At 50.0% G+C, this 24192-nt stretch overlaps 1 protein-coding gene across 1 annotated transcript; it reads right to left on the bottom strand.

Moving 5' to 3' along the window:
- Positions 1-4194: 4194 nt before the first annotated feature.
- Positions 4195-6994, bottom strand: LOC142250813 (uncharacterized). The gene is made up of 2 exons (XM_075323035.1): positions 6291-6994; positions 4195-4982 (listed from the first exon to the last, which is right to left on the bottom strand). Exons 1-2 carry the CDS (start codon positions 6940-6942, stop codon positions 4387-4389), a joined length of 1248 nt encoding a protein of 415 aa, XP_075179150.1. The 5' UTR covers positions 6943-6994; the 3' UTR covers positions 4195-4386.
- Positions 6995-24192: the final 17198 nt, after the last annotated feature.

Genomic DNA, 24192 nt, shown 5'->3' with positions numbered 1-24192 from the left:
GCTCACTAGTGTCCCCCAGCATAGTATGATGCTCACTAGTGTCCTCCCGCATAGTATGATGTTCACTAGTGTCCCCCCGCATAGTATGATGCTCACTAGTGTCCCCCAGCATAGTATGATGCTCACTAGTGTCCTCCCGCATAGTATGATGTTCACTAGTGTCCTCCCGCATAGTATGATGTTCACTAGTGTCCCCCCGCATAGTATGATGCTCACTAGTGTCCCCCAGCATAGTATGATGTTCACTAGTGTCCCCCCGCATAGTATGATGCTCACTAGTGTCTCCCAGCATAGTATGATGTTCACTAGTGTCCTCCCGCATAGTATGATGCTCACTAGTGTCCTCCCGCATAGTATGATGTTCACTAGTGTCCTCCCGCATAGTATGATGTTCACTAGTGTCCCCCCGCATAGTATGATGTTCACTAGTGTCCCTCAGCATAGTATGATGCTCACTAGTGTCCCTCAGCATAGTATGATGCTCATTAGTGTCCTCCCGCATAGTATGATGCTCACTAGTGTCCCCCCGCATAGTATGATGCTCATTAGTGTCCCCCCGCATAGTATGATGCTCACTAGTGTCCCCCCGCATAGTATGATGCTCACTAGTGTCCCCCAGCATAGTATGATGTTCACTAGTGTCCTCCCGCATAGTATGATGTTCACTAGTGTCCTCCCGCATAGTATGATGTTCACTAGTGTCCCCCCGCATAGTATGATGCTCACTAGTGTCCCCCAGCATAGTATGATGTTCACTAGTGTCCTCCCGCATAGTATGATGCTCACTAGTGTCCTCCCGCATAGTATGATGTTCACTAGTGTCCTCCCGCATAGTATGATGTTCACTAGTGTCCTCCCGCATAGTATGATGCTCACTAGTGTCCCCCAGCATAGTATGATGTTCACTAGTGTCCTCCCGCATAGTATGATGCTCACTAGTGTCCTCCCGCATAGTATCATGTTCCACAGACCCCCTTAAACTGTATAATGCCCCATAGTGTCTGCCAAACATAGTATGATACCACTACAGAGCCCCAAACACAGTATGATGCCCTCACAAACCTTCTAACCAATATGATGCTGCCCCCCCATAGTATGATGTCCCATAGTCCCCCACATAGTATGATGAACCCACAAACCCCCCTAACCAGTATGATGCACCCTAGTGTCTCCTACACACAGAATAATGCCCCCATAATCCTACCTAAACAGTATGACACCCACTTGTGTCACCCCACACAGTGTGATACTCCACCAGCAACTATATGTATAATAAAACAACACACGTCACCTTGCCCTGTCCCCATGATGGTCAGGATCTACATCCTAAGACACAGATACAATTGAAAGTAAACATGTTGCTGCCCACCTGCGAGAACAGCAGGAAAAGCCCCCAAATGCAGGACTGTCCCACATGATACAGGACGGCTGAGAGTCCTACATTATTATTTATATGTATAAAGAACAATTATACTGTACATCTATATCCCCCGAGTTTAGATAATGAAACATGAGTCGGGAAAAAAAGGGTCAGATTTATCAAAACATAAAAACAGGCCTCGTTGCCTATAGCAACCAATCACAGCGCAGCTTTCATTTCAGAACCTGCTCTGAAGAAATAAAAGCTGAGCTCTGATTGGTTGCTATAGGCAACAAGGCCTGTTTTATGTTTAGACAGTTTGATAAGTCTCCATGTTACGGTATTTTATTCAGTGAAGCTCCAGTCCACTGGTTAATACGTTATAGATAGTGGTCCAGTGCAGTGAAGGGGTTAATGTGGATGATCATTTGCTTTATATACTGTCTAAAGGGACGGACTGGGATTGAAATTTAGCCCTGGCAGCTGAAAGCAGATAGGCCCATGCTACCGCTGCCCCCCCGAGCCCCAGATGGGGGTCTCTACTACAAATATTGCCCTGCCTGGAGAAAATCAAGATATACTACAAGACCAATATTAATAATACCTCTATACAAGACTGAATAATACTGCAATAATAGTATAACAATATAACAAATACCAACAAACCATAACCAGCATATACAGTATTGATAATACCACCTGATTGGTCATTAACCCCTTCACGACCAAGGACTTACTGGTACTTTAATGCGGCCATTGTTGGCATATATCCTCATCTGTCTGTCACGGTCGTCTCCCTGCTGTTTTGAGATTAGTGACAGACTTAGGACTGGAGCCCCCAATCTCCATCTTGACTCCTCATTTAGGCCTCTTTCACACGTTTTGCACGGTCCGTGGTGTGTAGGTGCGTATCTGTGTCCACAAGTGTGTTCAGCGCGTGCTGTCAGTGTACTATCCGTGTGATATCCACATAGCACACAAACAGCAGGAACTTCTATACTTACCTGTCCATGGTGTTGCGGTCTCCGGCGCTGCTGCTGCTTCTGCTCCTCGGTGCAGTGAATATGTGATGAGCATAATGAGCAAGCGTCGGAAGCAAGTGACAGCGGTGCCGAAGACTGCAGCAATGGAGACAGGTGAGTATAGAAAAGCATTTTTTTTCACAGACACGTAGTGTCCTCTGGTACGTGTCACACAGATATCACACGGATCACATCAGTGTGTATGCTGTGTGTCACCCGTGTTGCCAGAGAAAAATGGAGCATATGGACACACGTATGCTCCACACAGACACATGGTCTACGTGAAAACATATACGTGTGCGCAGACCCATTGATTTTAATGGGTCTACGTGTGTCCGTGTGAAAACGTACGTCATACGTACCGGAGATATGGATGTGTGAAAGAGGCCTTAAACAAAGTTTTCTTTCCTTTGGCATCTCAAGAGTTAATTTCAGGTTTTGCTGCCAGCAGTTCAGAGCAGTGCAAGTCAGCTGTTGCTGCTTTGGGTCCAGGCCCATTTAGGTTAAATACTGGAGCCTTCCCAGCAGTCCTTGATGCTGTTAGAATCATTTCTTCTCTGGCCACCCTGGTGGAAGGAACTGCTGAGGTTTTGTCCTGCGCCCATCCACCTGCCACATTAGTGTCAGTTTTCTACGGTGAAGTTTGGTGTTTTGTATCTCTCTGTTTATTCCTCCTGTCTGTCTTTCCTTTTCCTCTGTGTTTATTAGTGTAGTGGCGAGTCTAGTGTACTAGTCTATTCACTAGACAGGGTGCGTTTAAGGCCAGCTGAGGGACCCAGGTATCCTGCTCAGCGAAAGGTTGAAAGAACCTGTATAGGGATGCTAGGGAGCTCAGGAGTCAGCTCTAGGAGGTGCCCCCTCACCCCTCTTCTAAGCGGCAGGGACCTCCATTGTATCAGGACCCTGCTGTTTCCCCCTTCTTGTGGTGTATTTTGTAGTGCGTCAGACACCCATTGGTCTGATCGCGTGTGTCACGCTTTATATATAGACATCTTCTACTCCGTGCGCGACAGTTATTTGCAGACCTTGGCTTGTGTTGGCTACCTCCTCTGAGTTTCCTATGCCCAAGTGCAGACTTTACTCTTATGGTCCTTATAATCAATAGATAGCTATCGGCCAAGCCCAGTGATATTAGTTAGTCTAATATCTCTAATATGTATGGGACCTGACATTTTCTACTGAATTGGAGTAGATGTTTCGGATTTCCATTCCTTAACACTCGAGCAAAAGATCTTTTTTTTTCTGCCAGTTCACAACTCTAAATATTTTTTTATTTCTTTCGGCTGTTTCATAGAGATGTTTTTGGAAAATTTTGCCTTTTTTATCCCTTTCAATGTATTGTTATAAGAATTAAGCAAACGTTTTGCATGATGCTTTGTTGATTATCTGGTCCTGAGGAAGAGGTTTCAACCTCGAAACGCGTAGACAAATAATATAACAAAGATATTAATCTATCAACAACTCTACATCTTCATTTGGCTGATGCGCGGCATTAACCCCTTCTCTTCTCCTGTTTGAATGCTATCTCCAGTATCCGACATTTCCTTTTGAGCAATGAGACTTTGGCAGGGCCGGGCAAACAGGTGGAGCTCTCTTTCCAAATTTTTTTTTAAGAGTAATACTGTTTAAAAAAAAAACCTGTCTAAAGGGCTAAAAAAAAAAAAAAAATTCACTTTATACCGACTCATATTGCCATACAGTACAAACTTAATGCAGCCATACAAAGAACACACAAAAGTGCCATAAAATATAACAAATTTTATTCAGTTTGAAAAGAAATTTGACAAACTAGAAAAAAAGCAATTGAGTCAAATTAAACACTGTGATGAAAAGTAAGAAATGAAGACCCATGAGATTTCGCTGCCCAACAGCCGTGGGGGACTTTGGCTCGTCAGGGACAAACAAACCTTTCTTTGGATCCAGGGGTTGTTAGCTGGACATTGACCATGAATGGTAGAGGAGACGGTCAACCTTGAGATTTGGCTTCCATGGCTTGGTTAGGCGTTAGGATATGTGGTGCCAACGTTGAAGTGCTTTATTGATCCCTTTCTTAATACCAGCGCACCAGATGTCATTACCTACTGAATTAAGGCAAACACCATCTTCCTCAAACAAGTGGGAAAGATCATCTTCCGGAACCATATGGTGAGCCACCACTGTCCACTTATGTTCTAGATATACTTGGAGTAGTTTGTTCACGTTCCTGCAGGCACGGTTAAGTGTGTTTCGATTCTTTCCCTCTGGACATCTAGGTCTAGTCATAATCTCTGACCATACAATAACTACTCGGGGAAAAAGTAACATCAACCTCGAAATATCACATTTTATATTTTTAATCAGATCCAGTATACAAACACCGCTATAAATATCTTCCCACCCGGCGTGTATAACCAGAATATCTGGAGGTTGGTTCGAATGTGAGTAACGAACAACTGTAGGAATAACAGAACGCCAAGGCAGATCATTAAATCCTAGCCATCGAATAGTGGCCTCTGAAAGCGGAAAACCCAACTGGCGTCCATCTGGAACGAGTGATACTTTTTCCAAGGCCTTAGCAACAAACGAATTTCCAAGAATCCACACCAAGCAAGGATGGAGATCTGCAGGAACAAGATAAGAAAAAAAATGTAAGAAAAAACTCCTGCATACACATAGGTAATTGATGACCCAGCCTAGCTCTTCATAGACCTACATCACTTCTACCCACCGGAGGGACCTTTGTGCCCACATCAATGCTAAAGATGAAAACTGCGTAAGGAGCAGAGATGACCAAATTCATCCGTAACAAATTGAATTCTGGTGAAATCAAAATTTTCCTCATTAGCGGCACTCTGTGTTGCCGTAGCGGCCTTTGTGTTGCCGTAGTATAAAAGCCAGAAGCCAAATTTCCGCTGTAAAGGCCGCCTTACACGCTGCGATATCGTGACCGATATCGCTAGCGTGCGCCCTCGCCCCCATCGTTTGTGCGTCACGGTCAAATCGCTGCCCGTGGTGCACAAATTCGTGCGGAGCCGTCACACGGACTTACCTGCCTAGCGACATAGCTGTGACCGGCGAATCGCCTCCTTTCTAAGCGTCACTAAGCGGCCGCCCAATAGAAGTGGAGGGGCGGAGATGAGTGGGCCGAACATCTCGCCCACCTCCTTCCTTCCTCATTGCCGACGGCCGCAGGTAAGGTGAGGTTCCTTGTTCCTGCGGTGTCACACGTAGCAATGTGTGCTGCCGCAGGAGTGACGAACTGCATCGTACACGCAGCAACGATAATCGAGATTAGGGGGGCATGTCACCGATGAGCGATTTTGAACGTTTTTGCGACGATTCAAAATTGCTCATAGGTGTCACACGCAACGACATCGCTAACGCAGCCAGATGTGCGTCACAAATTCCGTGACCCCAACGAGATCGCTTTAGCGATGTCGTAGCGTGTAAAGCGGCCTTAAGGCCGAATTCAGAAATTTGTTCAATATAGTCCATGTAAGAAACATCATGTCTGGAGCAACCACTGGTCTCCTGACCCAAACTCAACAGCTTCATATACGGCTGCCGATTTTGGGCCACGAAACCTACGGCCGGTTCATCCATCTTTGTACTTACGCCGATCATGTGTCACGGACTTCTGAATTCTACCTTCAGTGGGTAACAATGATCAGAAGATTGTAAGGCCTTCACCATATACCCAATAATAAAAACTTTAAAAATGGGGGAAATGCTATTCAAGGATTGCTCTTACAATCAAGTGAAACCTACACTTTAAATATATGAAGTTATAACTTTAAGGAAATGCATGGTCAGTCCGGACCTTATACGGACCGTTATATATGACAGTCTGAATTCGGGTGTACGAGACTTCCCGTGACGACTTCAGGATTCCAGGTGCACAAAGGCGATTGTCAATTACAAACCCTTACCTGGAGCAGAAGAGCTGGCCGGCGCCGGCGTTGATTCAGGGGGTTCATCTTCCTCCTGCTGTAGCTCTATTGCGGCTGAACATCTTTCGAGTAAACTTTCTATACGTGATTCAATGGACTCCTCCTCCGTGTTGCTGGAATGGTTCGTATCGGGAAGTTTCCCATTGCTAGTATTGTTGCATGTTTCAGCCTTGACCATGGGCTGGTTTGGTGACAGACTAGAATGCTTCTGCCCGCCGTCATCATTGGACTTCTGGTTCTCCGCAGGTACAATACCAGCGCCCTCAGAAGATGGTCCGCTGTCTGACCTGCGCTGGGAAGCCGCAGTAACCGGAATCCACAAACCTTTACCACCATCTTGTAAATTAGAGTCTAAACTGAATTGATTTTTCGCAGAACAAGACGCCTCTGAAGCCGGGCACGGCCCACCGGACACTTCTGGAGGGTCCTTGCTGCTGAGTTTGCGGCGATTTCTGGGCACCGGGGATGGACTCCTGCGCTCCAAAGCTCTTCCCCTCTTAGCACATGGAGGGGGATCTTGTGATCCTTCTTCTGCAATGATTTCTGCCACTTTCTCTCGCAGCCAGGCTTCTCCTCTCACCAGCGCTACAGCCCGAATCTTGCCAATCAATTCCTGCAGAGCTGCAGACATGGCCGACCCCCTGCAGCCCAGCAATGTGCACACACGTCCTATATATATCAGTGCAGACCACACTCTTCCTCATTCTCTCTGATCTCCCAGCATGCCCCAGGAAACCAGTAACACTACACACTGGGAGAAGGAAATCAGCAATGTAGAAACTAATACTGAGGGGGGAGACTGATCGCAGCAGCCTATGTATAGCAAATGTCCCTGCGGGTACCCAGTGCCCACCCCGGCCGCTGCCCCCGCTACGATCTGCCACAACAACAACCTCTGTGCTCTGCCACAACACATCAGACTCTCGCTTACCTTGACAAGCTTCAAAAGGAACCTGAAGACCCATCTCTTCCGACAAGCCTACAACCTGCCGTAACCCTCAGTCAGCGCCGCACAATCAGCTCTACCCTCACCTACTGTACCATCACCTATCCCCTGTAGACTGTGGGCCCTCGCGGGCAGGGACCTCTCTCCTCTTGTACCTGTTTGTGTCTTGTATTGTTTATGATTATTGACTTGTCCCTATTATGTACACCCCTTTCACATGTAAAGCGCCATGGAATTGATGGCGCTATAATAATAAATAATAATAATAATACACAATATTCACAGAATGATGTCCCCAGATAGTATAATGCTCACACGTGCCCCCCCCGCATAGTATGATGCTCACTAGTGTCCCCCCGCATAGTATGATGCTCACTAGTGTCTCCCCGCATAGTTTGATGCTCACTAGTGTCCCCCAGCATAGTATGATGCTCACTAGTGTCCCCCCGCATAGTATGATGCTCACTAGTGTCCCCCCGCATAGTATGATGCTCACTAGTGTTCCCCCGCATAGTATGATGCTCACTAGTGTCCCCCCGCATAGTATGATGCTCACTAGTGTCCCTCAGCATAGTATGATGCTCACTAGTGTCCCCCCGCATAGTATGATGCTCACTAGTGTCCCCCCGCATAGTATGATGCTCACTAGTGTCCCCCCGCATAGTATGATGCTCACTAGTGTCCCCCAGCATAGTATGATGCTCACTAGTGTCCCCCCGCATAGTATGATGCTCACTAGTGTCCCCCCGCATAGTATGATGCTCACTAGTGTCCCCCCGCACAGTATGATGCTCACTAGTGTCCCTCCGCATAGTATGATGCTCACTAGTGTCCCCCCGCATAGTATGATGCTCACTAGTGTCCCCCTGCATAGTATGATGCTCACTAGTGTCCCCCCCGCATAGTATGATGCTCACTAGTGTCCCCCCGTATAGTATGATGCTCACTAGTGTCCCTCCGCATAGTATGATGCTCACTAGTGTCCCCCAGCATAGTATGATGCTCACTAGTGTCCCCCAGCATAGTATGATGCTCACTAGTGTCCCCCAGCATAGTATGATGCTCACTAGTGTCCCCCAGCATAGTATGATGCTCACTAGTGTCCCCCCGCATAGTATGATGCTCACTAGTGTCCCCCCGCATAGTATGATGCTCACTAGTGTCCCCCCGCATAGTATGATGCTCCACACACACGCCCTAAACAGTATAATGCCCCATAGTGTTTGCCACAAATAGTATGATACCACTACAGAGCCCCAAACACAGTATGATGCCCTCACAGACCTTCTAACCAATATGATGCTGCATCCTAGTCCCCCCCATAGTATCATACCCCCAGTCCTCGCTACATATAGTAGTATGCTGCCCCATAGTCCCCCACATAGCATGATGCATCCACAAACCCCCCCTAACCAGTATGATGCACCCTAGTGTCTCCTACACACAGTATGATGCCCCCATAGTCCTACCCCCATATTATGATGCACCAACAGTCCTACCTAAACAGTATGATACCCTCCTGTGTCACCCCACACAGTGTGATTCTCTACAGTGACCCACTCCACTAGAAAATTATATATATTTAAAAAAACACAAAAAATGACCCATGTCACTTCACCCTGGCCCCATGATGATCAGATCTCCGCTCTGTGCCTCCTGTACTGAACCTAAGATGGTGCAGGTGAGTGGCGGAGCTCCATCATTATGATAAACTGTATCTATGCCCAAAGACACAGATACAATTGAAAACAAGACATGTTGCTGCCCACCTTAGAGGATAGCGGGAAAAGCCCCCAAATCCAGGACTGTCCCACATGATACAGGACGGCTGAGAGTCCTACATTATAATTTATGTGTATATGTGTCGCCCTGGGCAAGCCAGGGGACACAGGTCACAACACCACCACACCCCACACTCCAGGTAGGCACATCACAGCTAACCACAAATCCTTGTTGCCTTCCTCCAGAGGTTGATGATGCACACCAGGGGGTGGGCCAGGCGGTTGGCTCCGCCCACCAAGGAGCTCACAACTCTGGAGGCAGGAAGTAACCAGGCAGTTCTGTCAGGGAGGAGGAAGTGGAAGGAGTGGAGGAGTAGTCTAGACAGGCAAAAGTCAACAGGAAAGTGAAAGTAGAAAAGGAGAAAAAGCAAGTAAAGTGACAGAAGAGAAGGACAGCCTGAAGGGTCCAGCTTTGTGAGGGCCAGAACAGCAAGGTCAGCAACGGCGGTGACTGTCTGGAGGGGGACAGTTTGGAAGTTCCTGGAAGGACCCCATTGGCTGTGTGCCCGGTGGTCTGGAGCAGTGTTCCGAAGGACAGTCAGCACCAGGGCAGGGGCCTCTCGGACCCCGGCAAGGCTAGGAGTCGCCAGATTTGCCAAATCCGTCAGTGACGGGGACGCAGATCCCCCAACAACCAAGTCCCGATTGACGGCAACAGCCCGACCATTACCGGGGAGACACCGCCACCGCAAGGGCACCAGTTTCCCCAGGGCCAGCGCCTGCGGGCAAAGTGTAGAGCTCCTCCGGCCCAGATTGCAGCCGGGGAGCGGGTAACCGGAGGGAATCCACCGCTACCATCAGTCAACACAGGTGCAAGGAAGAGGGACATCACCGTCTCCTACCGGGAGTGCAGGTGCAGCCGTCTGTGGGACCGTCCTACCAGCCGTTGGTTTACCGCACAAACTGTGTCCGTGTGTCAGGCTGAGTGAGTACCATAGTGCCGCAAGGCACAGCGCTGCCCCCGCGTCCCTGCGCCCTCCAGGCCCTACACTTCACATCTCATCACCGGGCCCCAGGATCACCAACCCCTACCCACGGAGGGGCAACACAACACCTGGCTGCTCCGCATCACCATCCCCGGGACCCCCACACTGAGCAGCGGTGGTGCAATCACCACAACCGTGGGTGGCGTCACGAACTATAACAATCCCTTCACCCCACAAACACCCCCTTTCACTCACGGGCGAGGAGTGTCGCTCGAGAAACCCCGGGATCCGGCCCACAGCTCGAGCCACCAGGAGCAGCTGCCGGACCCGAGCAGAAGGGGTGAGCGCGGTGTGCTGACACCCTCCTCCCCGCCTGCGACAACTTGGCATCACGAACAGGATCTTACCGCTCTGCCGTCGGGTAGAGGTGCGCCTTGTTACCGCTGGAGGCATCCGGCAGAAAAATTTCAGAAGCCGCCATCTTTGGCGCGAAAAGTTCCCGCTCGAGCGTCTTCTCGAGCAGTAGAAGCGCGAAGGCCAAAACTCCGCCCCGAGAGAGGAGGGGCCGGAAAGAGCTAAGGGGGACGCAATGGCGGCTGGCCGCATGTAAGCGCGGCTATGGAAGCAGGGACGCCAGGACCCTGCGGCCATTCATTGGTTCCTGGAAGAGGCCGCTGCTAAAGATGCTGAGTCCGACCAACAACACCGTGGTCCCCGCGCCTGGCATGGCGGCGTGGGTGGAAGTCCGGACCGTCCAGCTAAGCAGCCGTCTGCAGGTCCACAGGCAGCTCCTCCTGGAGGAGCGGGAGGCCGACATGGTGGAAGTGGTGGCTGCTATGTGGAGATGCGAGGTGGAGGAAGATTTGGAGGAACGGGTAAGAGACCCACGCCCCTGTATTCCCGAGGGATCGGCCGCTGCGGCTGAGGGGCCCGGCCTACACCCGTTCACCCTGCTGCCTCTCCCGCTACCCGCGTTAGCTGCTGCTGCCCCGCCACTAGGCCCGCTACCACCACCACCGGTAGCGGTACCCTGCCAATCCGCCCAGGCGGACCGACCTGCAGCAGAAGCTCATGACCACCCTGAACCGCTTCTATGGAAGAAGCCAAAGGCTGAGCCCGTCAGCAAAGATGCACCGGAGGCACGGCGGGGATGCAGCTGCTAGGAGGCAGGGGAGGCCATGTCACAGCGGGGCCCCTCATTACTGAAGGTGCCGGTCGTAGCCGACACGGAGGGACTCTGGCTGGGCCCGTCCCTCGCACACGCTAAACCGGAGCAAAAAGAAAGTGCTCCCGGCTGGGAGCGACGGCAACAGCAGCTGCGCAGGGAGATCGATGCCCGAGAGGGGTGTAGAGCGGATGTGCATGCCCGCATGAATATGGAAGAAGATCGCCTGCAGCGAGCTACCATTGGGGTCCACGGCGGTGCACCATGTGAAGGTGGCACTAGAGCCCCACGATTGAGGATGGACTGCTAAGCCGGCGGTCCTCCGCCTAAAAGTTGTCCCCGTTGGGACCACCACTGAGTTAAGTTTGTTTGAAAGTTTTGAAAAATGATGAAAATGAAAAATGATACCGAGTACTTCACCTGATTTGTGTGTTGATTTGCAACCGGCTGGAGCCGGCACCGTTGTCCCCGTGGGGACCGTTTAAGTTTATTGGCATGGGAACTATCCATGGACAAGCCCGTGAACTTGCAGGGCACCACAAACGTTAAGTGGCTTGTAAATATGTTGGGTACCGTTACCGTTTCCGCAATACCGTCTCCGGAGAGGCAGGTTGGAGGGAGGGCCCTGAGCAGAGCAGGCTAGGGCCCAGCCACCAAAGGAACCGGTGGCCACCCTCTGGAGGGCAAGGACAGATCCCGCTCGGGTAACTTGTGCTGGACTGTGGGTCAAGGGGTGCTGCCTGGGTTTTAGGGGCAGCATCAGGGCCAGGTTGCTTGGGTGGGAGAGAGCGGAAACCGTGACCGTATACCGTTGCAACGTTTAAGTAAATGTGCCTCCCGTCTTGGGAAGAGTTTTGATTAAAAATGTTATTTATGTTTTGCTTAACCCTGTTATCCCCTTTTTACAGAAAAATAAAACCGGTGTAGGACGGCAGCCCGCGGACGGTCTGCATTTTGCTAAGGGGGAATGTGTCGCCCTGGGCAAGCCAGGGGACACAGGTCACAACACCACCACACCCCACACTCCAGGTAGGCACATCACAGCTAACCACAAATCCTTGTTGCCTTCCTCCAGAGGTTGATGATGCACACCAGGGGGTGGGCCAGGCGGTTGGCTCCGCCCACCTAGGAGCTCACAACTCTGGAGGCAGGAAGAAACCAGGCAGTTCTGTCAGGGAGGAGGAAGTGGAAGGAGTGGAGGAGTAGTCTAGACAGGCAAAAGTCAACAGGAAAGTGAAAGTAGAAAAGGAGAAAAAGCAAGTAAAGTGACAGAAGAGAAGGACAGCCTGAAGGGTCCAGCTTTGTGAGGGCCAGAACAGCAAGGTCAGCAACGGCGGTGACTGTCTGGAGGGGGACAGTTTGGAAGTTCCTGGAAGGACCCCGTTGGCTGTGTGCCCGGTGGTCTGGAGCAGTGTTCCGAAGGACAGTCAGCACCAGGGCAGGGGCCTCTCGGACCCCGGCAAGGCTAGGAGTCGCCAGATTTGCCAAATCCGTCAGTGACGGGGACGCAGATCCCCCAACAACCAAGTCCCGATTGACGGCAACAGCCCGACCATTACCGGGGAGACACCGCCACCGCCAGGGCACCAGTTTCCCCAGGGCCAGCGCCTGCGGGCAAAGTGTAGAGCTCCTCCAGCCCAGATTGCAGCCGGGGAGCGGGTAACCGGAGGGAATCCACCGCTACCATCAGTCAACACAGGTGCAAGGAAGAGGGACATCACCGTCACCTACCGGGAGTGCAGGTGCAGCCGTCTGTGGGACCGTCCTACCAGCCGTTGGTTTACCGCACAAACTGTGTCCGTGTGTCAGGCTGAGTGAGTACCATAGTGCCGCAAGGCACAGCGCTGCCCCCGCGTCCCTGCGCCCTCCAGGCCCTACACTTCACATCTCATCACCGGGCCCCGGGATCACCAACCCCTACCCACGGAGGGGCAACACAACACCTGGCTGCTCCGCATCACCATCCCCGGGACCCCCACACTGAGCAGCGGTGGTGCAATCACCACAACCGTGGGTGGCGTCACGAACTATAACAATCCCTTCACCCCACAAACACCCCCTTTCACTCACGGGCGAGGAGTGTCGCTCGAGAAACCCCGGGATCCGGCCCACAGCTCGAGCCACCAGGAGCAGCTGCCGGACCCGAGCAGAAGGGGTGAGCGCGGTGTGCTGACACCCTCCTCCCCGCCCGCGACATATACATTACAATTATACTGTACATCTATATCCCCCAAGTTTAGATAATGAATCATGGTGGGAAAAAAATTGGGTCAGATTTATCAAAACATAAAAACAGGCCTCGTTGCCTATAGCAACCAATCACAGCGCAGCTTTCATTTCAGAACCTGCTCTTAAACAATAACAGCTCAGCTGTTTTAGATATATTACAAGGCCAATATTTCTAATGTATAAAGTATATATATATATATAACAAATTTTAAATACACACAGACCAAAAGTTTGGACACACATTCTCATTCAAAAAAGTTTTCTTTATTTTCAGGACTCTGAAATTTGTAGAGTCACATTGAAGGCATCAAAACTATGAATTAAAACATGTGTAATGAAATACTTAAGTGTGAAACAACTGAAAATATGTCTTATATTCTAGGTTCTTCAAAGTAGCCACCTTTTGCTTTTGTTAGGTTGACCTATGGGTCACAACTGTTGCCAGTGATGTCCGAATGCGGAGGGGGTCCCGGTCACCCCCGTCCCCCCCCCCCCGGCTCCACCGGGCCATAATGAGATTCAGATAAGAGACTGATATCTGCACATAAAGCGAGAGTGTGCGCTCTGGAACAACTAATTTATTTTCACACATACAGGGTTTATCAAGCTAATTTGGGCGTAGCTATGTCGTATGCATAATCATTAGTTTCGATTCTCGTCATAAGCATGGATTTAACTTCTCAGCAAAAAACAAAACTTTAATTGTCCTTGGCTAGGCGCAAGTCTTATCTCTGTTCTTGGAAGACATAACTTGATTCTTCTCAGCATCTGAAACTTAGCTGGGTCTGTTTGTGCTTTTTTTGCTAGCAGCTGAATTTCTGTGATTCTCTATTCAACTAAAGTTAACTCTTTCCTCACACTTTCATTACTACTTTGCGCACTCTTGGCATTCTCTTGATGAGCTTCAAGTGGTAGTCACCGGAAAAGGTTTTCCAATAGTCTTGAAGGAGTTCCCAGAGATGCTTAGCACTTGTTGGCCCTTTTGCCTTCACTCTGCGGTCCAGCTCACCCCAAACTATCTCAATTGGGTTCAGGTCTGGTGACTGTGGAGGCCAGGTCATCTGGTGTAGCACCCCATCACTCTCCTCCTTAGTCACATAGCCCATACACAGCCTGGAGGTGTGTTTGGGGTCATTGTCCTGTTGAAAAATAAATGATGGTCCAACTAAACGCAAACCGGATGGAATAGCACGCCGCTGCAAGATGCTGTGGTAGCCATGCTGGTTCAGTATGTCTTCAATTCTGAATAAATCCCCAACAGTGTCACCGGCAAAGCCCCCCCACACCATCACACCTCCTCCTCCATGCTTCACGGTGGGAACCAGCAAAGCCCCCCCACACCATCACACCTCCTCCTCCTCCATGCTTCACGGTGGGAACCAGCAAAGCCCCCCCCACACCATCACACCCCCTCCTCCTCCATGCTTCACGGTGGGAACCAGCCATGTAGAGTCCATCCCTTCACCTTTTCTACAAAGACACGGTGGTTGGATCCAAAGATCTCAAATTTGGACTCATCAGACCCAAGCACAGATTTCCACTGGTCTAATGTCCATTCCTTGTGTTCTCTTCTGCTTGTTGCCTGTCCTTAGCAGGGGTTTCCTAGCAGCTATTTTACCATGAAGGCTGCTGCACAAAGTCTCCTCTTAACAATTGTTCTAGAGATAGTTCAAAGGCGGGCAACTAGACTATTACAAGGAATGGAGGCCTCCCATATGATGAGTAATGGAGGCCGCCCGTATGATGAGTAATGGAGGCCGCCCGTATGATGAGTAATGGAGGCCGCCCGTATGATGGGTAATGGAGGCCGCCCGTATGATGACAGGTTGAAAAAGTTAGATATGTTTAGCTTAGAAAAAAGACGTCTCAGAGGAGATCTCATTTATATGTATAAATACATGTGTGGTCAATATAAAGGACGGCACATGACTTATTTCTTCCAAAGACAGTACTAAGGACCAGGGGACACTCACTGCGAGTGGAAGAAAAGCGATTCCGAAACCTAAATAGGAAAGGGTTCTTTACAGTTAGAGCGGTCAGACTGTGGAATGCCGACCACAAGAGGTAGTAATGGCAGATACTAGAACAGCTTTTAAAAAAGGGCTGGATGATTTCCTCAGTACAAAACATTGTTGGTTATAAATGACTTAGTGACTAAATGTAGAACTGGTGGAGGAAGGGTGAACTAGATGGACCTAGGTCTTTTTTTCAACCTAAGTAACTATGTAAGTATTACTAAATACCAACGAACCATAACCAAATATTGCAGCATATACAGTATTGATAATACCACCATACTGGTCATTAACCCCTTCACGACCAAGGACTTACTGGTACTTTAATGTGGACTAGCATGGCAAGCCCGCATTATTCCTCGCACATGTCCGTTGATTTGATCACATGTGCAGCTAACAGGAGCGGGTGGATTGGAGATCCACCCATGCCTGTTAACTCCATAGATTGCACTGTTAAACACTGACAGCGCAATCTAAAGCACTCTGTGGAGATCGAGCTGTTCCCCGTGACGCTATGATACATTCCCCTAGGTGGACTAGTAAAATGAATTTTAAAAAAATTGTAAAACAAAAAATATGGAAAAAACCCTAAAAAAACTTTTTGCCCCATTGAAAGTAATAATAATAATAATCTTTATTTCTATAGCGCCAACATAATCCGCAGCGCTTAACAATTCAGTAACAGTTCTAGAAAAATACAATCATTAGAGGAAAAATAAAGACAACCCTGCTCATAAGAGCTAACAATCTACAATGAGGTGGGGTAGGTGTGTAGGTCGAGGTACAGATTCTTATTTACAGTGACAATCCAGCCATCTCAAAGAAATGGGGGTAAACAAAGGCTGCATGAACCAATCAGCCAATCTTTGAGATGCTTTTGGGTGCGATGCAGTTTGATGGAGAGTAGAGTTCTAAGAAGTAGGGAAGGGAATCTGAATTGAGTTTGATTAGGGAGTGTGATAGGCCACCCGAAAAAGATGTGTTTTTAGGGATCGTCTGAAGCTGAGTAAGTTGTGGTTTGTCCTGGTTTCTTGGGGTAGACCATTCTAGAAGACTGGTGCAGCTCGGGAGAAGTCTTGGAGACGGGACTGGGACATTCGGATTTGTGTAGATGTTAGTTGAAAGTCGTTTGTGGAGCGTAGAGAACGGGTAGAGTGATAGAGATGAGGGTGGAGATGTAGGGGGGTGCCGCACTGTGGAGAGCTTTGTGGTGATAGAGATGAGGGTGGAGATGTAGGGGGGTGCCGCATTGTGGAGAGCTTTGTGGTGATAGAGATGAGGAGGAGATGTAGGGAGTGCTGCACTGTGGAGAGCTTTGTGGTGATAGAGATGAGGGTGGAGATGTAGGGGGTGCTGCACTGTGGAGAGCTTTGTGGTGATAGAGATGAGGGTGGAGATGTAGGGGGGGTGCTGCACTGTGGAGAGCTTTGTGGTGATAGACAGAGAGGAGGGTGGAGATGTAGGGGGGGTGCCGCACTGTGGAGAGGTTTGTGGTGATAGAGAGGAGGGTGTAGATGTAGGGGGGGTGCCGCACTGTGGAGAGCTTTGTGGTGATAGACAGAGAGGAGGGTGGAGATGTAGGGGGGGTGCTGCACTGTGGAGAGCTTTGTGGTGATAGACAGAGAGGAGGGTGGAGATGTAGGGGGTGCCGCACTGTGGAGGGCTTTGTGGTGATAGAGATGAGGTGGAGATGTAGGGGGGTGCCGCACTGTGGAGAGCTTTGTGGTGATAGTGATGAGGGTGGAGATGTAGGGGGTGCCGCACTGTGGAGAGCTTTGTGGTGACAGAGATGAGGGTGGAGATGTAGGGGGTGCCGCACTGTGTAGAGCTTTGTGGTGATAGAGATGAGGGTGGAGATGTAGGGGGTGCTGCACTGTGGAGAGCTTTGTGGTGATAGAGATGAGGTGGAGATGTAGGGGGGTGCCGCACTGTGGAGAGCTTTGTGGTGATAGTGATGAGGGTGGAGATGTAGGGGGTGCCGCACTGTGGAGAGCTTTGTGGTGATAGAGATGAGGGTGGAGATGTAGGGGGTGCCGCACTGTGGAGAGCTTTGTGGTGATAGAGATGAGGGTGGAGATGTAGGGGGTGCCGCACTGTGGAGAGCTTTGTGGTGATAGTGATGAGGGTGGAGATGTAGGGGGTGCTGCACTGTGGAGAGCTTTGTGGTGATAGAGATGAGGGTGGAGATGTAGGGGGTGCCGCACTGTGGAGAGCTTTGTAGATGAGCGCAAACAATCTGCTTTGGATCCTGTGATATATGGGCAACCAGTGCAATGACTGGCAGTGAGCGAAGCGTCCGAGTAGCAGTTACTCAGGTGCTGCATTAAGGATGGACTTTAGAGAAGAAAGTCTAGTTAGGGGGAGGCCAACTAATAATATGTAATTACAGTAGTCAAGGCGGCAGTGGGTCAGGGCCACAGTCAGGTTTTTTGTAGTTTCCATGGTGAGAAAATGGCGGATTCTAGAGATGTTCTTGAGGTGCAAGCGACAGGAACGGGCAAGAGATTGTATGTGGGAAGTGAAGGCGAGATCGGAGTCAAGTATAACACCCAGACAGCGGCCTGCAACCTGGGAGTTATCGTGGTTGCACACACAGAGAGGGAGATGTCAGGTTTAGGGAGGTTAGTAGATGGAGGTAGTAGAAGAAGTTCAGTTTTGTAAAGGTTAAGTTTCAGATAGAGAGCAGACATGATGTTGTAAACTGTAGACAGACAGTCCCTGATGTTCTATAGTACAGCGGGGGTGAGCTCAGGGGATGAGATGTATAGCGGTGTGTTATCAGCATAAAGATGGTACTGGAAACCAAATCTGCTGATGATCTGTCCAATTGGGCAGTGTAGAGCGAGAAAAGAAGAGGGCCAAGGACTGAACCTTGAGGGACCCCAACAGTGAAAGGAGGAGAAGATGTGGAGCCAGCAAATGATACACTAAACGAGCGGTCAGAAAAAGAGTAAGCCAACCAGGAGAGAGTGGTGTCCTTTAGACTGGAGCGTAGAGAGAGGGAGATGGTGGTCGACAGTGTCAAAGGCGGCAGAATAAGAAGAATAAGCAGAGAGTAGCCACCATTCATTTTGCTGTTAAAAGGTTATTGGTCAATTTGATGAGGGAAGTTTTTGTAGAAGTGTGAAGGGCGGAAGCCAGATTTTAAAGGATCTAGAAGAGCGTGAGAGGAGAGGTAGCGGGTGAGGCAGGCATAGACCAGGCGCTCTAAGAGTTTGGAGATGAAGGGCAGATTGGAGACTAGTCTGTAGTTCCGTGTGCAGGATGGGTCAAGAGAAGGGTTTTTAATAGTGGAGTGTTTGAGGGAGGAGGGGAAGATGCCAGAGGAGAGAGAGATTGAAGATTTTAGTTAGGTGAGTAGTAATGACAGGAGAGAGAGTAGGTGTGAGGAGAAGGGATCATATACCATCCCAAGTGGTAGCACGAGAAGGAGAGGAGGCTGGAGACTTCTTCTGTGACTGGGTCGAATGTGGAAAGTGAGCTGAACTGACCGTGGAGAGGGATGGGAATCGTGACGCTTGGTGGCTGGGAGCTGATCTCCTGGTGGATGTTTTCTATTTTCTTTATGAAATAAGAGGCCAGATCATCAGCATGAAGGGCTGTGATAAGGGTCTGTACTTTGGGACTGAGGGATTGAAAGGTGTCGAAGAGCTTTTTTGGAGAGTGAGGAGATCAGCGTGGTGCAGTAAATCTGTTTAGCAAGGTGAAGGGCAGAGTTATAGGTTCTTCACATGAATTTGTAGTGGATGAAGTTTTCTGATGTATGGGCTTTTCCATAGGCGTTCGGCACTCATGGAGCATCGCTGGAGAAATCAAGTTTGTGATGCGAGCTAGGGCTGTTTCACTCTGTGTCTGGAGATTCTGAGGGTGCGGGGTGCTACTTGGTCTAGGGTACTTCTGAATGTGTCATTGTAGTAGTGGGAAAGTGAGGAGATAGGGGACAGTGATGAATGTAGAGAGTCTGTGTCTGAGGGTCAATGGCCTGTAGGTTTCTGAATGTGTGATAGGTGGGAGTGTGCTGGGGCGGGCGAGGATTTGTGAGCTTGAAGGAGAGGATGTTGTGGTCAGAGAGGGGAAGAGGTGAGTTATCAAAGTGAGAGATTGAGCAGAGATGGACAAAGACCAGGTCAAGGAGGTTCCCATCTTTGTGTGTCTCAGAGGATGAGAGCTGTGAGAGGCCAAGGGAGGTGGTGAGAGATAGAAGCTGGGATGCAGCTGGGGAGGTGAGGCTGTTCATTGGGATGTTAACGTCTCCTAGGATAAGGGTTGGTAATTCTAAAAGACATGAAGTGCGGCAGCCAGACAGAAAAGTGGTCAAGGAACTGGATGGATGAGCCTGGGGATGGTATATGACAGCTACTCTAAGGGAGAGGGGATGGAAATGCCTGATGGTGTGGACCTCAAAAGAAGGGAATGAGAGCGATGGAGCTGGGTAGATGACCTGGAAAGTGTATTGTGGGGACAGGAGTAAGCCGACTCCACCACCATGTCTGTTCTCAGGTCTTGGGGAATGGGGAAAGTGTATGCTACCATGAGAAATGGCAGCAGGGGAAGTGTCGCGGGCGGGGAGGAGGCTGCAGCCGCTGCGCTCTCGCTGGCGCTCGGGTCCGGCGCTGCTGCTGCTCGGTGGCTCGAGCGGTGGGCCGGATCCGGGGGCTCGAGCGGCGCTTCCTCGCCCGTGAGTGAAAGGGGTGGTTTGGGTTGGGAATGTGGTCCGTGACGCCACCCACGGTTCGTGGTGAAGTTGGCACACCACCGTTGTTCTGGACGGGGATCCCGGGAGCGATGACAGGGAGCAGCTGAGATGTTTCTCTCCCCTCCGTGGGTAGGGGGTTTTGGTGGTCCCGGGGCCCGGTGATGGTGGTTGGGAGGTGGATTGCGGGGCCTGGAGAGATACTTCCCTTCACGGTTGAGCGGTTGCCTTCAGTCGGGTCTTTACTGCTGGGAAACCCCGGAGGTTCCCGTCGCTGACGGATTTGACCGGTTTAACGGCGACTCCAAGCCTGGTTGGGGTCCGTAGGCCCTGCCGGATGGTGTGGCTTCTCTTCGTTCCCCGGTCCGGTACCGGCGGGCCACCGCCCGACCCCGGTCCTTACGGTTGTGCGTCAATCGGCCTCTCCTGCAGACTGTCACCACCATCTGCCAACCTTGCTCTCAGGTGCCCGGGCCACGTACCCGGACACGTTCAGTCTGTTCTTACTCCTCCACTACCACTTCACTTCTCCACTTTTACTGTCCCAAAACTACACTGACTTCCTTTCCCGCCTCCAGGACTGTGAACTCCTCAGTGGGTGGGGCCAACCGCCTGGCTCCACCCCACCTGGTGTGGACATCAGCCCCTGGAGGGAAGCAACAAGGATTTGTATGTGTGACTGATGTGCCTAACCGGGGTGTGGGGTGTGTTGGTGTAGTACCTGTGATGTCCTGGCTTGTCCAGGGCGCCACATTAAAATGTGTCGCCCGGGGACAAGGGGTACTCAGATCCGGGCCACGGGGTCACTTCTGTGGCATGACCCGGTCTGTGATCCCAGGCTCCACAGTAGGAAGGGGGATTAAGTAGGGGATTGTCCGTGACGCCACCCGTGGTGTGCGGTGAGGTAACGGAGCACCGCCGCTGCCGGTTAATGGATCCCGGGGATGGTGGTGGGCAGCAAGGTGGTGATTTCCCTCCACGGGTAGGGTGTTGGTGTCCCGGGACCCCGGTGAGGTGGTGCAGGGAGGAGACGGAGACCGTCTGAGAGCTGTGCGCCCGGTTGGACCGGGGGATGTTGTTACTCACAGTTCGCGTTGCAAGAAAATTCACACAGAGTCAGGAATTAACCAGAAATTGCCGGAGTCCACAGCCTTCGGTGCGGAGGGTGTTTGGGGTCCCACACACGGTGAAGCAGGATCCTGGTCTTGTTTTGCAGCCAGACGCTTCTTTCTCCTTCCTCAGTCGGGAACGGGGAGCCCACTCCCCCTGCTGTGATCCGGGTCACCCCTTGATGCCGGTGGGCCACTACCCTGCCCCGGCGTCCTCGGGCCCCTTCCTCACACTTCCCTTTCTTATAGCAGCCAGGAGCTCGCTCTCCTGGTCTGCTCTCTTCACACTCCAATCTCACTCTGCTCCCGCCCCTTCCCTGCTGCTCTGTTTTGCTCTTACACTGGGGGGGGGTGTCTGTCCTGCTGCACTGGTGTGGGATCAGGTTACCAATGAGGAGAATGGCCTGCACTTTGCTGGATTTTGCAGGCTCTGTGACACCCCGGTTTTGCCAGGGCGTCACAGAAGCAGTGTCAGAATCCTGAATCCAGGTCTTCATGGGAACCCTGCCACCGCCACTCACAAGGAATGTAAGAGAGACTGAAATATATCTAGAGCCTTTTCCTGAACCTTGAGGATTCATTCCTGTTGCCTTGTTTCCAGCCTCTGCAGCCTGCAAACTGTGTTTAAGCCTTCTTCTGTTTTGTGCACACTTGTATGAAGTAATACAAGAACTCTTTTGCAAACCTGTGTCTCATGTATTCCCTTGCACTAGATTCTATACATACAGTAGTTAAAGGGAACCTGTCACCAGTTTTTCGGGTTATAAGCTGCGGCCAGCTTCTATAGCTGGTGTGAATGATGCATCTTATATCATCCACACTCGCCAGCATTGAGGGACTGCGCAGGCGCACTTTGATCTGAGCAGGTCAGATCAAAGTATTGTAGTGCGCATGCGCGGGACCGGCGAGTGTGTATGACATAGGACGCGTCATGCACATGGGCTTCAGAAGGAGGATGGCGACAGCACCGGACAACGGAGACGCCCATCTGACTAGAATCCACTGCAGCGCGACTGTTAGGTAAGTATTATAAAGTCTTTGTTATGTTCTACACAGCGGCCTGGGCTCTTATATACAGCATGTTAGAATGCTGTATATACAGTTAGGTCCAGAAATCTTTGGCCAGTGACACAATTTTGGCGAGTTGGGCTCTGCATGCCACCACATTGGATTTGAAATGAAACCTCTACAACAGAATTCAAGTGCAGATTGTAACGTTTAATTTGAAGGTTTGAACAAAAATATCTGATAGAAATTGTAGGAATTGTCACATTTCTTTACAAACACTCCACATTTTAGGAGGTCAAAAGTAATTGGACAAATAAACCAAACCCCCAAAAAAATTGTTATTTTCAATATTTTGTTGCGAATCCTTTGGAGGCAATCACTGCCTTAAGTCTGGAACCCATGGACATCACCAAACGCTGGGTTTCCTCCTTCTTAATGCTTTGCCAGGCCTTTACAGCCGCAGCCTTCAGGTCTTGCTTGTTTGTGGGTCTTTCCGTCTTAAGTCTGGATTTGAGCAAGTGAAATGTATGCTCAATTGGGTTAAGATCTGGTGATTGACTTGGCCATTGCAGAATGTTCCACTTTTTTGCACTCATGAACTCCTGGGTAGCTTTGGCTGTATGCTTGGGGTCATTGTCCATCTGTACTATGAAGCGCCGTCCGATCAACTTTGCGGCATTTGGCTGAATCTGGGCTGAAAGTATATCCCGGTACACTTCAGAATTCATCCGGCTACTCTTGTCTGCTGTTATGTCATCAATAAACACAAGTGACCCAGTGCCATTGAAAGCCATGCATGCCCATGCCATCACGTGGCCTCCACCATGTTTTACAGAGGGTGTGGTGTGCCTTGGATCATGCGCCGTTCCCTTTCTTCTCCATTTTTTTCTCTTCCCATCATTCTGGTACAGGTTGCTCTTGGTCTCATCTGTCCATAGAATACTTTTCCAGAACTGAGCTGGCTTCATGAGGTGTTTTTCAGCAAATGTAACTCTGGCCTGTCTATTTTTGGAATTGATGAATGGTTTGCATCTAGATGTGAACCCTTTATATTTACTTTCATGGAGTCTTCTCTTTACTGGTGACTTAGAGACAGATACACCTACTTCACTGAGAGTGTTCTGGACTTCAGTTGATGTTGTGAACGGGTTCTTCTTCACCAAAGAAAGTATGCGGCGATCATCCACCACTGTTGTCATCCGTGGACGCCCAGGCCTTTTTGAGTTCCCAAGCTCACCAGTCAATTCCTTTTTCCTCAGAATGTACCCGACTGTTGATTTTGCTACTCCAAGCATGTCTGCTATCTCTCTGATGGGTTTTTTCTTTTTTTTCAGCCTCAGGATGTTCTGCTTCACCTCAATTGAGAGTTCCTTAGACCGCATGTTGTCTGGTCACAGCAACAGCTTCCAAATGCAAAACCACACACCTGTAATCAACCCCAGACCTTTTAACTACTTCATTGATTACAGGTTAACGAGGGAGACGCCTTCAGAGTTAATTGCAGCCCTTAGAGTCCCTTGTCCAATTACTTTTGGTCCCTTGAAAAAGAGGAGGCTATGCATTACAGAGCTATGATTCCTAAACCCTTTCTCCGATTTGGATGTGAAAACTCTCATATTGCGGCTGGGAGTGTGCACTTTCAGTCCATATTATATATAGAATTGTATTTCTGAACATGTTTTTGTAAACAGCTAAAATAACAAAACTTGTGTCACTGTCCAAATATTTCTGGACCTAACTGTAAGAGCACAGTGGTGGTGCCCGCAGTTTATAACCTGAAAAACTGGTGACAGGTTCCCTTTAATATATTACAGAGGGAGATGAGGGTGTAAGACTGATGTGAATAAGGTTAGCAGGGTTTCTATGGGAGGTGGGGGAGGGGTAAAGGTGGCATGGAGTGGATCAGGATTAGGAGAGATATCGCCTGAAAGAAGCAGCAGTAGAAGGAGCAGATAGTTTTTGGATTTCTGACATGGCTTGTGCAAAACCCTGGAGCTTGATGGTTTGTG

Source organism: Anomaloglossus baeobatrachus, chromosome 9 (genome assembly GCF_048569485.1).
Source record: "Anomaloglossus baeobatrachus isolate aAnoBae1 chromosome 9, aAnoBae1.hap1, whole genome shotgun sequence".
Taxonomy (NCBI): Eukaryota; Metazoa; Chordata; class Amphibia; order Anura; family Aromobatidae; genus Anomaloglossus; species Anomaloglossus baeobatrachus.
The sequence above is the reverse complement of the archived record's forward strand: the minus strand, read 5'-3'. Positions and strand labels throughout refer to the sequence as shown.